At 38.2% G+C, this 15,336-nt stretch overlaps 1 protein-coding gene across 2 annotated transcripts in view; it reads right to left on the bottom strand.

Annotated features, from left to right (window-relative positions):
* myom1a (myomesin 1a (skelemin)) overlaps positions 1 to 15,336 on the bottom strand; it is an 83,108-nt gene that overhangs the window by 67,234 nt on the left and 538 nt on the right. For both annotated transcript variants that reach the window (XM_061921054.1, XM_061921055.1), the window contains exons 2-8: positions 13,113 to 13,319; positions 4,252 to 4,392; positions 4,006 to 4,192; positions 3,772 to 3,929; positions 1,298 to 1,390; positions 1,146 to 1,234; positions 1,014 to 1,058 (exon numbers count right to left, since the gene is read on the bottom strand). In XM_061921054.1, coding sequence (XP_061777038.1) covers positions 1,014 to 1,058; positions 1,146 to 1,234; positions 1,298 to 1,390; positions 3,772 to 3,929; positions 4,006 to 4,192; positions 4,252 to 4,392; positions 13,113 to 13,282 — 883 coding nt within the window. In that variant the 5' untranslated portion in view covers positions 13,283 to 13,319. The remainder of the gene's footprint in view (positions 1 to 1,013; positions 1,059 to 1,145; positions 1,235 to 1,297; positions 1,391 to 3,771; positions 3,930 to 4,005; positions 4,193 to 4,251; positions 4,393 to 13,112; positions 13,320 to 15,336) is intronic.

The following is a 15,336-nucleotide window of genomic DNA, read 5'->3' as shown; positions in this document are numbered from 1 at the left end:
ACTCCAAAGGCTAATTGTAATCCCAGTAATTTCAACAATACTGTCAACAAAAGCACCTTGAGGATTCTAGCGGGAACTCTCATTCAACCCTTCTTCAATTACGCTTGCACCTCCTGGTACCCCAGCACCTCCAAAACCCTCAAATCTAGACTCCAAACATCCCAGAATAAGCTAGTCCGGTTACTTTTAGACCTCCACCCCAGATCACACCTCAATCCAACCCACTTCTCCAAAGTGGGCTGGCTCAGGGTGGAGGACAGAGTAAAACAACTTGCACTGAGCCTGGTCTATAAAATCCGCTACACCTCCTTGATACCGAAGTACATGTCCAACTACTTCCTTAACGTAAATGACCGCCATAACCACAACACCAGGAGGAGCTCCACAAACCACGTTAAACCCAGATTCTGATCTAACAAAGGTCTTAACTCATTCTCTTTCTATGCCACATCAATGTGGAATGCACTCCCAACAGGTATAAAAGTAAGTGCATCTCTATATTCCTTCAAAAGCGCTCTAAAACAACACCTCCAGGCAACTTCAACACTTTACTAATACCCTCCTCCATTCACATCCCATCTCCCCGGATTATAAACAACTCAAATGTACTTCTAATGTATATACTTGTTCTTATGCTATGTGAACTCACTATGTTCTCTGCTGGCTGTACATATCCTACTAAATAAGACCTACACTGTTTCAATGTCCATTTCTCTGTTGATGACTGAAGTACTGATATCAACCAAAGCTCCTCATCCCACCCCCCGGATTGTAAATAATGTAAATAATTCAATGTATATACTATGATGATTAACTTGTGTGATGACTGTATTATGTTGATAGTATATATTTGTACCATGAATTGATTAACGTGGACCCCGACTTAAACAAGTTGAAAAACTTATTAGGGTGTTACCATTTAGTGGTCAATTGTACGGAATATGTACTGTACTGTGCAATCTACTAATAAAAGTATCTATCAATCAATCAATCAATCAATCAGATTGACTCACAAGCCTTGGATTCAAGTGGGCCACCTTCCTCGCCGTCCTGGAAGCCTGCAGAGAAAATCATCCATCTTTACTTTTGGAGCAGGTATATTATGTGCGTTATATCACGTAGGAAGTGTCCTGGCAGCTGCTTACGTTTGACAACAATGGTGGCCACTGAGGAAATCTCTCCTTTCACATTGAGCGCGGAGACACGATACTGAGCTGTGTCGTAGAAGTCGCAGCTGAAAAGAGCGGCAAACCACACTGAGCTTTGCTAGAAGGCTGAAGGCCTCATGATGACCTACTTCTTGATCTGCAGGGAGTGCATGTTGTAACTGCTCTCCACCGAGTACTTCTCAGAGTGCGTCTTGGCGTCGATCAGCACGTTGTTTTTGTACCTTGAACGCAGCACAGAGACACACAATGCTTTCGTGACTGTTCTGAACTCCTGTTTCAATGCAAATGTTGCATTGGGAGCAGAAGATCATCATCCTCTTCCTCCTATCCAGGAGATGGCAAAAAGCCGCTGCCTGACCAGGGCTCAGAAAATCTGCAAAGACTCCTCCCACCCCCGCCAAGGACTGTTTTCACTGCTGGACTCTAGAAAGAGGTTCTGCAGCCTCCGAAGCAGAACCTCTAGGTTCTGTAACAGCTTCTTCCCTCAGGCCGTAAGACTCTTGAACGCATCATAATTAAATTATCCCCTCAACTCCCCCCAAAATGGATTAACTCGCTGGAATAAAAAAGACAATACAACATACATCCATAAACGTGGACGCATGTGAAAAAGTGCAATATATTTGTTGGTACAGTAATCTGTTTATTTATTTATTTATATATATTTAGGGACCGAGGACCCTATTGAATTTCTGAGGTTTTATTATTATTATTCTTTATTATTATACCGCCGCCTCTTTGAGCTATAATTTGACCCCCTCCACATGCTTCAAAACTCACCAAATTTGACACACACATCAGGCAGGACTGTTGAAAATTGCGATCTAATCAAAAACCAAACCCCAAAACTCAAAATTGCGCTCTAGCGCCCCCTAGGAAGAAAACACAGACAAAACTGTAACTTCCAGTAGGAATGTCGTAGAAACATGAAACAAAAACCACTACGTAGGTCTCAGTTAGACCTATATTTCGTACACTGAGATCCCCCGGCTAAAATCAACAGGAAGTTTGCTATTCCCACTTCAACACAAAAGTTGGCTAAAAAATATCGCATTTTTTTCAAACATTATCTCCTCTGAGGCCGTTTGTCGTTTCGGCTTCAAATAAGCACAGGAGAGAGATTCTGATTCAAAGTTAAAGAGAGAGTTTTAATTACTACCCCGGTTTGGATTTTATGAGCCCGCAAAATGTCACAAAATGGCGGCTTTCTGCTCAGACAAAACTGTAGGACTGTCATACACACATGAAACAAAAACCTCAATATAGGTCTCACTGAGACCTATATTTCCTACACTGATTGCCCCCAACTAAAATCAACAGGAAGTTTGCTATTCCCACTTCAATACAACAACTGCATTACATTCACCATGCATTAGAGCAGGGGTGTCAAACTCAAATACAGAGTGGGCCAAAATTTAAAACTGAACAAAGCCGCGGGTCAAGTTTGAACAAATTAACCTTTTAATAGGGACCCAAACAAGTTTTGCATTGAATATTGAACAAGTAAGGCTTATATAACTTTATAGTGACATGCAAAATAGAGTTTCAAATAAACATAATAATAATAATAAAAATAATATAAATGGCAGATCAAATTATATATTGTAGCGTCCCAGAAGTGTTAGTGCTGCAAGGGGTTCTGAGTATTTGTTCAGTTGTGTTTATGTCATGTTACGGTGCGGATGTTCTCCCCAAATGTGTTTGTCATTCTTGTTTGGTGTGGCTTCACAGTGTGGCGCATATTTGTAACAGCGTTAAAATTGTTTATTCAGCCACCCTGAGTGTGACCTGATTAAGCATGCCTTGCATTAACTTATGTGTGTGTAAAATCCGCTTATATTGTGTGACTAGGACAGCACAATGTTTGTATGTAGGAAAAGCGGACGTGATGCAAGGTTGTAGAGAAGGCTAAAGGAAGTGCCTTTACAACAATATTGTTGTCCGGGTGGAAATCGGGAGAAATTTGGGAGAATGGTTCCCCCGGGAGATTTTCGGGAGGGGCACTGAACTTCGGTAGTCTCGGGAGGGTTGGCAAGTATGAGGATTAGCGGTGTTAGAGCGGCATCGCCGCTGTATAATACCGGCAGGCCAAATCTAATGTTTAATTTGATATTGCTTCACGGGCCAAATGAAATTACACGGCGGGCCAGAATTTGACACCCATGCATTAGAGTCTCAAAATGGCGGCACCAATGCGTCCTTATAAAATACCCAAGCCCCTTTACAACTGTTATTACTATGAGACTGATGTATAACATGTTTATACAACTTTTTCTCTGTGTAATAATCCATCCATCCATCTTCTACCACTTATCCGGGCTTGGGTCGCAGGGACAGCAGCCAAAACGGTCCCTTCCATCGCAGATTTAATTATATATTTTTATTTATTTTATAAATATATTTATATATTATTTATAAATATTTATTTAATTATATATGCACCTTATTGCTTTTTTTTATTATCCTGCACTACCATGAGCTTATGTAACGAGATTTCGTTCTTATCTGTGCTGTAAAGTTCAAATTTGAATGACAATAAAAAGGAAGTCTGCGTCTAAGTTTAAGAATAAGTGTTGAAGAAGACAAGAGACGCTTGGCCTACCAGGCAATCCTTGGTCTGGGCCAGCCAGCCATGGTGCAGTGCAGCGTGATGGTCTGGCCCTCCCAGACTGTCTGTCCGCGGGGCCTGCCAATAAACTCCGGTGCGTGCATCAGGCTGTCAGGGTTCATTTTCTTACGGAACTCAGTCCATTCTTCCAGCTGTAGCAAAACAAAGAGTGTCAGGCCTGAAATACAACCAGTTCCCACAAGACCAATTATGGTTGTTTTTTTTTACAGTCTTGTTCAGTTCCAAGCGCTCTGCAGATTCCCGGATGTGCGTGGTCCTAGTTTTCTTCTCCACCCTGACCTCCAGGGCCTCCCTGGCCTCCCTGACAAACAGGTTCCTCATGGCCACGTAGTTGATGCCCTCCTCGGTCACATCCTCCTCACGGGCCTCCATCAAACTCCGGACCTCTTCATGACTGCGTGACAGAAGTGTTTTTATGACAACAGTTGCCGTCTGTGGTTACAGAGTACTCACTTGGCTCGGAAGACTGGAATGACATAGCCAATGACTTCCTTGTCCAAGTCCATAGCCAGATAAGTGCGCTTGGCTCTCTTGGGCAGCGGACTCAGCCTGACCACCTCCTGACCCTTCTCGGTCTTCACACTGGTCTTCACACTAGGAGGAAACAGGAAGTTGCTTTGTTATCCACTTGTGTCAGTGGTTCTCAAATGGGGGTAATTGAAGGTATGCCGAGGGGTACGTGAGATTTTTTTGAAAATATTCTAAAAAATAGCAACATTTTAAAAATGCTTTATAAATATATTTATTTCATAATACTTCAACAAAATATGAATGTAAGTTCATAAACTGTGAAAAGAAATGCAACAATGCAATATTCAGTGTTGACAGCTAGATTTTTTGTGGACATGTTCCATAAATATTGATGTTAAAGATTTCTTTTTTTGTGAAGAAATGTTTAGAATGAAGTTGATGAATCCAGATGGATCTCTATTACAATCCCCAAAGAGGGCACTTTAAGTTGATGATTACTTATATGTGTAGAAATCTTAATTAGGGACCGATGTCCCTTTGGGACAGAGGACCCTATTGAATTTCTAGCGTTTTATTATTATTCTTTATTATCACCAAATTTGACACACACATCAAAACTGGTGAAAATTGCGATCTAATCTAAAAACCAAACCCCAAAACTCAAAATTGCGCTCTAGCACCCCCTAGGAAGAAAACACAGACAAAACTGCTTCTAACTTGCAGTAGGAATGTCGTAGACACATGAAACAAAAACCTCTATGTAGGTCTCGTTTTGACCTATATATCATACACTGACAACTCCCAGCAAAAATCAACAGGAAGTTTGCTATTCCCCCTTCAAAACAAAAGTTGTGTAAAAACAGTCACCTTTTTTCAAACATTATCTCCTCTGAGCGCGTGTGTGGTGTCGGCTTCGAATAAGCACAGGACAGAGATTGAACCCTTCTGATTAAAAGTTGATGAAAGAGTTTATAACGAATCTAAGAGACTAATGTATAATACATGTGTATACAACTTTTTCTCTGTGTAATAATCCATCCATCCATCTTCTACCACTTACCCGGGATTGGGTCGCGGGGGCAGCAGCCCAATCGGTCCCGTCCATCGCTGCTTGCAGCTTTAACTCATAATTGAATCACTTGTTTGTTTTTCAACAAGTTTTTAGTTATTTTTACATCTTTGTTTTCAAATAGTTCAAGAAAGACCACTACAAATGAGCAATATTTTGCACTGTTATACGATGTAATGAATCAGAAACTGATGACACAGTGCTGTATTTTACTTCTTTATCTCTTTTTTAATGCTTTTCTCTGATTAGGGGGTAGTTGAATTTAAAAAATGTTCACAGGGGGTACATCACTGAAAAAAGGTTGAGAACCACTAACTTATGTACACAGGACTTGCTGACAAAAGGAGGCAAAGTGCATTGGGGTTTATTTTAGGAGTGCAGTGATGCACCTTTTGGCAGCCAGCGTACAAACGACAGATGTCTTTCAGGCCAGGTCTTAAATAACTCTAACACCATATCACACTACTGGGATAGGCTTTTATAAATGAACAAGGGCAGCATGGCAAAGAAAATACAGTATTAGTGGCTGGGGGGTGTTCATTTACTCAACTGCAGAGAGTAAGGTATCAAGACTCTCACGGAAAATATGCAGCCTTTACCCGAGTAAGGTTGCATTTCATGATTCTACTTTGCGTCTACGGCCACGTTTGTTGCTGTTGTTGCAAGCCCCGTTTACGAGTTGTGCGTTTTTTACCGTCAAAAATGTGTCTTTAGAAGTACAAATAATACCATGAATTGGTTAACGTGGACCCCGACTTAAACAAGTTGAAAAACTTATCGGGGTGTTACCATTTAGTGGTCAATTGTAGGGAATATGTACTGTACTGTGCAATCTACTAATAAAAGTCTCAATCAATCAAAATAATACTGAAATGGGAAATACTAAACATTAAAAGTCTGTCACAGTCCATCTTAAAATAAAAGTTGTATTTTTGTACAATAGATGTCAGTAATAATTCATTGGACTGATTGAAAAAAACATGATAAATTCTCATATCGATATTTTTCCCACCCCTATTTTATATCGCGTGGGCTAAATATGTTGTAAATGTATTGTTCTTTTTGTTTTCTTTCCCTCGCTTTTAAAGGAAATTTGAAAGGTTTGCTCGAGGAAGCTTTTTTCTCTTTAAACTCCACTTCACTTCACCTTAAATGTCAGCTTTACAGATGCCACCTCCACTCTGCAGGCGATGTGTGTAGTGGTTAAAGTTAGGAGACGGCGTATCAATCCAAAAATCAGTAGTAGTGATGCTATGATGAGCTTTTTGTATCGGATCGATACTAGTTTGATGGGGATCGATACTTTTGTTGCAGTTTCTTGATGACAGACACATGTCCATCAAATGACTCCACCTCTCACTCAGCCACACTTGGCCCCTCAGCACTGAGAGCAGACCATGGTGATATTTATATTTCTGTTGCTTTTATTGTTATGTTTTTTTATTAGCCCTGCTGGTATCTAATTGATACCAAAAGTTTCAGTATCGCCTTCCCTTAGTAAAGAGTCTATTTCCTATTTTTAGGTCTTGAAATATCAATTTGAGGTGAACCGTTCATTATTTAAACCTGTGTTTTTCAACCTTTTCTGAGCCTAGGTACATTTTATTCATTGAAAAAATCCCGAGGCACACCACCAGCAGAAATCATTCAAAAACGAAACTCAGAAGGAAATATTGACAATAAAAAGTTGTTCTCGCAATTGTTTGATATTGTTGCGTTTGGACCTAAGTTGCTGGTCAAACCCAAGTTCTTTTGATGACACATGAACGGAGTTTAAATGATCACCCAGAACAGACTAGGTATTTTGCAATTTATTCCAAAGCTTTGGAGAGACCAACCTAAGAACAACACATTCAAATCGCACCGCTAAGTTGATCTGAAAACCTTACGGAAGCGCTGTCTTCTTCCATATGTCCCTCGCCCCCACCCTCTGTAACGAATACACATGTCTATTGTCCTCCTTAGCTGGGCACAGGATGAGATAAGAAGGGAGTATTGCTACTCCTCACATTCCTAAAGCCAAGGTTAACTTGCAGTGTATGATGGACATAAGATTATAAAATAGAAAGAGTACAAATGGAAAACACTAGCTATTTCAGATATGACTATAGAAACAAATAACTCTTAAATATGGATGTATGTAGATATCTATCTCCGTCAATATGAATTCAAAACATAACCAAGCATGCTTCACTATAGCTCTTGTCTCAAAGTAAGTGTACTGTCACCACCTGTCACATCACACGCTTTTTGCTGTGTTCCTGTGTGTAGTGTTTTACTTGTCTTGCGCTCCTATTTTGGTGGCTTTTCCTGTTTTGTCGGTATTTTCCTGTAGCAGTTTCATGTCTTCCTTGAACACTATTCCCCGTATCTACTGTATTTTAGCAATCAAGACTATTTAAGTTGGGCGGACGTTATCCTTTTTTGTGGGGACATTGTTGATTGTCATGACATGTAGAGATGTACTTTGTGGACGGCGTCTGCTCCACGCGCAGTAAGTCTTTGCGGTTGTCCAGCATTCTGTTTTTGTTTACTTTGTAGCCAGTTAGGTCTTTGTTTCGTTTTGCATAGCCTTCCCTAAGATTCAATGCCTTTTCTTAGGGACACTCACCTTTTGTTTGTTTTTGGTTTAAGCATTAGATATGACGACAAACCCTTGTCATCTCACACAACGTGTTCCTGACATCTACAAAGCAATTAGCTACCGGCTGCCACCTACTGATATGGAAGAGTATTACATGGTTACTCTGCCGAGCTCTAAACAGCACAGACACTCAACAACAACATATTATTTACAGACTATAGTTACTTGTTTCCAAAAAATATTTTTACCCCATATAGGTGAATTTAGATCATCTCACATGGCACACCAGACTGTATCTCACACAGTGGTTGAAAAACACAGGTTTAAACAGTGGTACCTTGGTTTTCATATGACCCAATATTTTGGTATGTTTCAGTTTTATTTTTACCAAAATGTTGCCGGGTCTCCATATATCATTTCACTTAGGGCACGGCCAAACATGGCACGTAAAAAACTAGTGTTTGCTCGTGGAACCTATCCCAGCTGCACCTCATGGCAGGGCCAACACAGATAGACAACATTCACACTCTCAACTACGGCTCAAAAAATCTTTCCGTGACCTCTTTAGGGACGCTGCCACAGTTGCCGCGACATTGACAAACCCTGCGTGTGTGAGACGCACCAAACCAAATCATCTAAGCCAGGGGTGTCAAACTCAAATACAGAGCGGGCCAACATTTAAAACTGAACAAAGCCACGGGCCAAGGTTGAACAAATTAACCTTTTGAAAGGGACCCAAACAGGTTTTTCATTGAATTTTGAACAAGGAAGGCTTATATATATCTTTATAGTGACATGCAAAATCGAGTTTCAAATAATAGTAATAATAATTAAAAAATATCAATGGCATATCAAATACAATTTAAACAAAAATGGAATGCCTATTTTCTATTTGCAGCCTTCTGAGGTAAAGATCAAAATAAACTTTTTTTCCACAGGCTAATAACACATTTGAAAATAAAATAACAATGAATGAATCAAACATTCAAGCCTTGAAATAGCAAGAGAAAGTGCGTGAATAAAACGTTAATTAGGGCTCAATTTGCGACACTGATTTGCTTTAACACTAAATATGGAAGAAGCGACGCTTATATAACTTAATAGTGCAAAATCCACTTTCAAAAAAGAAACGAAAAAACATCAATAGTATATTAAATAAAATTTGAATGAAAAATGTTATGCCTCTTTTCTACTTGCAGCCTTCTGGGGTAAATATCAACATTAACTTTTTCCACAGGCTAATAAATTAGAAAATAAAATAACAATGAGGTGGGCGGGGTTTGGGGGGGTAGAGTATGTTGGTAGCGGGGGTGTATATTGTAGCGCCCCATAAGAGTTAGTGCTGCAAGGGGTTCTGGGTATTTGTTCTGTTGTGTTACAGTGTGGATGTTCTGCCGAAATGTGTTTGTCATTCTTATTTGGTGTGGGTTCGCAGTGTGGCGCATATTTGTTACAGTGTTCAAGTAGTTTATACGGCCACCCTCAGTGTGACCTCTATGGCTGTTGACCAAGTTTGAATTGCGATCACTTGTGTGTGTCTGTGAAAGCCATAGATATTTTGGGATTGGGCCGGCACGCAAATTCAGTGCCTTTAAGGCACGCCCCGAGTATTGTTGTTCAGGTGAAAATCGGGAGAAAGGTTGCCCGGGAGATTTTCGGGAGGGGCACTGAACTTCAGGAGCCATCCAGGGAATTCGGGAGGGTTTGCAAGTATGAGTATTAGCGGTGAATGTGGTGTTATAATATGTTATATTGTCATTATACCGGCGGGCCAGCTCTAATGTTAATTTGATATTGCTTCAAGGGCCAAATTAATTTACACGGCAGCCAGAGTTTGACACCCATGATCTAAGCCATGGGTGCCCAAACTTTTTCTGCAGGTAAGCTACTTTTCACTTGACCAAGTGGAGGGAATCTACCTCAATCTTATATAGACGTTTTTGTTAACAAGGGAAAGGTGTTTAATAATAATACAAGCATGTTTAACACGTATAGATTCCTTTCTTTCATGGAGACAAGAATATAAGTTGGAGTATTACCTGATTCTGATGACTTGCATTAATTGGAATCGGACAGTAGTGATGATAACGTCCACATTTTCAAATGGAGGAGAAAAAAAGTGATCCTTTCTGTCCGATACCACATGAGAGTGGTTGGTTTTTGGCATCTTATTTGTCTAGCTTCTATACTCGTTTTTATAAACTTTACAAGAAATACAATAGGTGCAAACTCCGTGCACGCCAGTTTCTTTGAGACTCTTATTTTGTTAGCGCAGGCAGGATGAAGCAGCGCTTTTATTGTGAAGACAGGAACGGTGTAGTCGGTCTTTAGCGTTGTGACGGCAGGTACGATGCGAGAGTCTGTTGAAATAAAAAGTGTTTCTCGCCTTCCCCTCGATCAACCAGTGTTATCTCAGAAGATCTTTGGGTGCCGTGAATGTCAATCAAATGACGAAAGTGACGTCTTAGTGAAGATTGATGATCACTAATTTTTAGGTCTATTTTTTTAATGCCTGGCTGGCGATCGACTGACACACCCTCTACAATCAACTGGTAGCTCGCGATCAACTTAATGGGCACCCCTTATCTAAGCTGATGTTTTACACCAACCGTACATGTCAGAAAAGTACAGTATAGCAAAATCCAAATATAACGTAAACACTACAAATGATGCAGTCTCTCAACTTAATGGAGAAGTAATTATTGACAGTTTAAGTGACTATTTGACAATAACGTAACCCATAACTCTTTGACAATAATATAGCATGTAGCTCTTAGATAATGATGTAACAGGTAACGCTTTGAACATTATGTATCATGTAACTCTGACAATAATATACCACAGAACTATTTGACAATAAGGTAAAACGTAACTCTTTGTCAATAATGTAACACAACGCTTTGACAATAATATTGCACAACTTTTTGACAATAATGTAACACCTAACTTTTTGACAACAGTATTACACAAAACTCTGACAGTAATATAACAAGTAACTATTTGACAAAAATGTAATACGTAACTGACAATACTAAACAACTTTTTGACAATAATATAACACGTATTTCCTTTGACAATAATATTACACAAAACTCTTTGACAATAATATAACGAGTAACTACTTGACAATAATGTAACATGTAACTGACAATAATATTACACAACTTTTTGACAATAATGTGACACAAACTCTTTGACAGTAATATAACAAGTAACTATTTGACAATAATGTAACACGTAACACTGACAATAATATTACACAACTTTTTGACAATAATGTAACATGTAACTCTTTGACAATAGTATGACACGAAACTCTTTGACAGTAAAATAACGAGTAACTATTCGACAATAATGTAATAAGTAACTGACAATACTACACAACTTTTTGACAATAATATAACGCGTATTTCTTTGAAAATAATATTACACAGAACTCTTTGACAGTAATATAACGAGTAACATTTTGACAGTGATATAACAAGTAACTATTTGACAATAATGTAACGTGTAACTCTTTGACAATGTGACACAAACTCTTTGACAGTAATATAACAAGTAACTATTTGACAATAACGTAACACGTAACACTGACAATAATATTACACAACTTTTTGACAATAATGTAACATGTAACTTTTTGACAATAGTATAACACGAAACTCTTTGACAGTAATATAACGAGTAACATTTTGACAGTGATATAACAAGTAACTATTTGACAATAATGTAACGTGTAACTCTTTGACAATGTGACACAAACTCTTTGACAGTAATATAACAAGTAACTATTTGACAATAATGTAACACGTAACACTGACAATAATATTACACAACTTTTTGACAGTAATGTAACACGTAACTCTTTGACAATAGTATGACACAAAACTCTTTGACAGTAATATAACGAGTAACTATTTGACAATAATGTAATACGTAACTGACAATACTACACAAATTTTTGACAAGAACGCGTATTTGTTTGACAATAATATTACACAAAACTCTTTGACAATAATATAACGAGTAACTACTTGACAATAATGTAACATGTAACTCTGACAATATCATTACACAACTTTTTGACAATAATGTGACACAAACTCTTTGACAGTAATATAACGAGTAACTATTTGACAATAATGTAACATGTTACACTGACAACATTACATAACTTTTTGACAATAATGTAACATGTAACTCTGACAATAGTATGACACGAAACTCTTTGACAGAATTATAACAAGTGACTGACAATAATGTAATACATAACTGACAATACTACAAAACTTTTTGACAATTTTATAACACGTATTTCTTTGACAATAATATTACACAAAACTCTTTGACAGTAATATAATAAGTAACTATTTGACAATAATGTAACATGTTACACTGACAACATTACATAACTTTTTGACAATAATGTAACATGTAACGCTTTGACAGTAATGACACGAAACTCTTTGAAAGTAAAATAACGAGTAACTATTTGACAATAATGTAACAGGTAACGCTGAAAATAATATTACACTTTCTGACAATGTAACACGTAACTCTTTGACAATAATGTGAGACAAACTCTGACAGTAATATAGCGAGTAACTATTTGACGATAATGTAACATCAAATATGTTGTCTTTGTAGCATATTCAACTGAATATGGCTTGAAAAGGATTTGCAAATCATTGTATTCCGTTTATATTTACATCTAACACAATTTCCCAACTCATATGGAAACGGGGTTTGTATTTGACAATAATGTTACACGTAACTCTTTGACAATAACATAATGTTTATTTATGTGACAGTAATGTAACATGTAACTTTTTGACAATGGTAAAAATTGGTAAAATGGATTGTACTTGTATAGTGCTTTTCTACCTTTTTTTAAGGAACTCAAAGCCCTTTGACAGTATTTCCACATTCACCCATTCACACACACATTCACACACTGATGGAGGGAGCTGCCATGCACGGTGCTAACCACCACCCATCAGGAGCAAGGGTGACGTGTCTTGCTAAAGGACAGAACGGGCGTGACTAGGATGGTAGAAGGTGGGGATCGAACCAGGAACCCTCAGATTGCTGGCACGGCCACTCTCCCAACTTGGCCCTTGATGCTTAGTGCCTAGTCTTTGACAGTAACACAACACAAAACTCTGTCTGATGGATAGAAGTTGCACTTACCGATGGCTGGTGGTCTTGTAAGTGGAGAAGGTCTGCTTGCTGACAGACGACTTGGTGCTCTGCTGACTGCTGCTCTCATAATGTTGCTCCTTCTCCTTATGTTGACGTTTCTCCTGGCGTTGATGGTGCAGATGACGCTTCATCTGTGACACTTGCACTGATGCTGACATCTTGAAGGCCGCTCCGCCAACTCGTCAACGTCCCGCTCTGGTAAACAACAGTAATGGATGTCAGTGGGTTTGAAGGAGGTGGATCCTTCAGGACTTGTCAACGGCTCAGAAGGGAACATAAAAGTGGTCAGGTACATATATTGTATGAAATGAGGAAGCAGCTTGCCAGCATTCGTGTGTTGGTTGACATGCAACAAACGTATCGATATCCATTTAGCTTTAATAATCCACACCCTTTAGTCAGTGACTGTGTTCAATTTGTTCATAATAGTGAAAATACTTCAAACAGTGTCCTAAAATGTAGTTAAGTGAGAGGAAATGACAAACAACAACAAAACAAAAAGTAATTTAAAAAACTTAGAAAGTGAACATGTACTTCAGTGTTGTTTTTAAAATAACAACAAAATATATATATATATATATATACACACACAGTACAGGCCAAAGGTTTGGACACACTTTTTTCATTCACCAACCCCATTGATAAAGCAAGAAATTCCACTAATAAACCCTGATAAGTCACACCTGGGAAGTGAAAACCATTTCAGGTGACGACCTTTTGAAGCTCATGGAGGGAATGCCACGAGTGTGCAAAGCAGTTATCAGAGCAAAGACTGGCTATTTTGAAGAAACTAGAATACAAAACATGTTTTCAGTTATTTTACCTTTTTTTGTGAAGTACATAACTCCACATGTGTCCATTTATAGTTTTGATGTGACAATCTACAATGTAAATAGTCATGGAAATAAAGGAAACACTTTGAATGAGGGGAAGATGTGTCCACACTTTTGGCTTGTACTGTATATATATGTATATATATATATATATATATATATACATATATATATATATATATATGCATGTGTAGGTACGTAGGTAGATGGATGGATAGATAGATAGATAGATAGATAGATAGATAGATAGATGGATAGATGGATAGATGGATAGATGGATAGATGGATAGATGGATAGATAGATAGATAGATAGATAGATAGATAGATAGATGGACGGACGGACGGACGGACAAACAGACAGACAGACAGTACTTTATTGATTCCTTCAGGAAAGTTCCTTTACGAAAATTAAACTTAAAATGTATTTTAAGTTACTTAAAATTAAACTTAAAATTAAATAATGTATGTGCATATATCCATCCATCCATCCATCCATCCATCCATTTTCTACCGCTTGTTCATTTTTGGGGTTGTGGGGGTATATATATATATATATACATATCTATATATATATATATATAGATATGTATATATATATATATATATATACATATATATATATATATATATATATATATATATACATACAGGGGGGCAAAAAAGTATTCAGTCAGCCACCGATTGTGCAAGTTCTCCCACTTCAAATGATGACAGAGGTCTGTAATTTTCATCATAGGTACACTTCAACTGTGAGACAGAATGTGAAAAAAAAATCCAGGAATTCACATTGTAGGAATTTTAAAGAATTTATTTGTAAATTATGGTGGAAAATAAGTATTTGGTCAACCATTCAAAGCTCTCACTGATGGAAGGAGGTTTTGGCTCAAAATCTCAGGATACATGGCCCCATTCATTCTTTCCTTAACACGGATCAACCGTCCTGTCCCCTTAGCCGAAAAACATCCCCAAAGCATGATGTTTCCACCCCCATGCTTCACAGTAGGTATGGTGTTCTTGGGATGCAACTCAGTATTCTTCTTCCTCCAAACACGAGTTGAGTTGATACCAAAATGGATACATGGATGATACAGCAGAGGATTGGGAGAATGTCATGTGGTCAGATGAAACCAAAATAGAACTTTTTGGTACAAACTCAACTCGTCGTGTCACAGTTGAAGTGGAACTATGATGAAAATTACAGAACTCTGTCATCATTTTAAGTGGGAGAACTTGCACAATCGCTGGCTGACTAAATACTTTTTTGCCCCACTGTATATATATATATATATATATATATATATTGTAGCTGAGATAGGCGCCAGCGCCCCCCGCGACCCCGAAAGGGAATAAGCGGTAGAAAATGGATGGATGGATATAT

This window comes from Nerophis ophidion, linkage group LG14 (assembly GCF_033978795.1).
Source record: "Nerophis ophidion isolate RoL-2023_Sa linkage group LG14, RoL_Noph_v1.0, whole genome shotgun sequence".
Classification (NCBI taxonomy): Eukaryota; Metazoa; Chordata; class Actinopteri; order Syngnathiformes; family Syngnathidae; genus Nerophis; species Nerophis ophidion.
The sequence above is the reverse complement of the archived record's forward strand: the minus strand, read 5'-3'. Positions and strand labels throughout refer to the sequence as shown.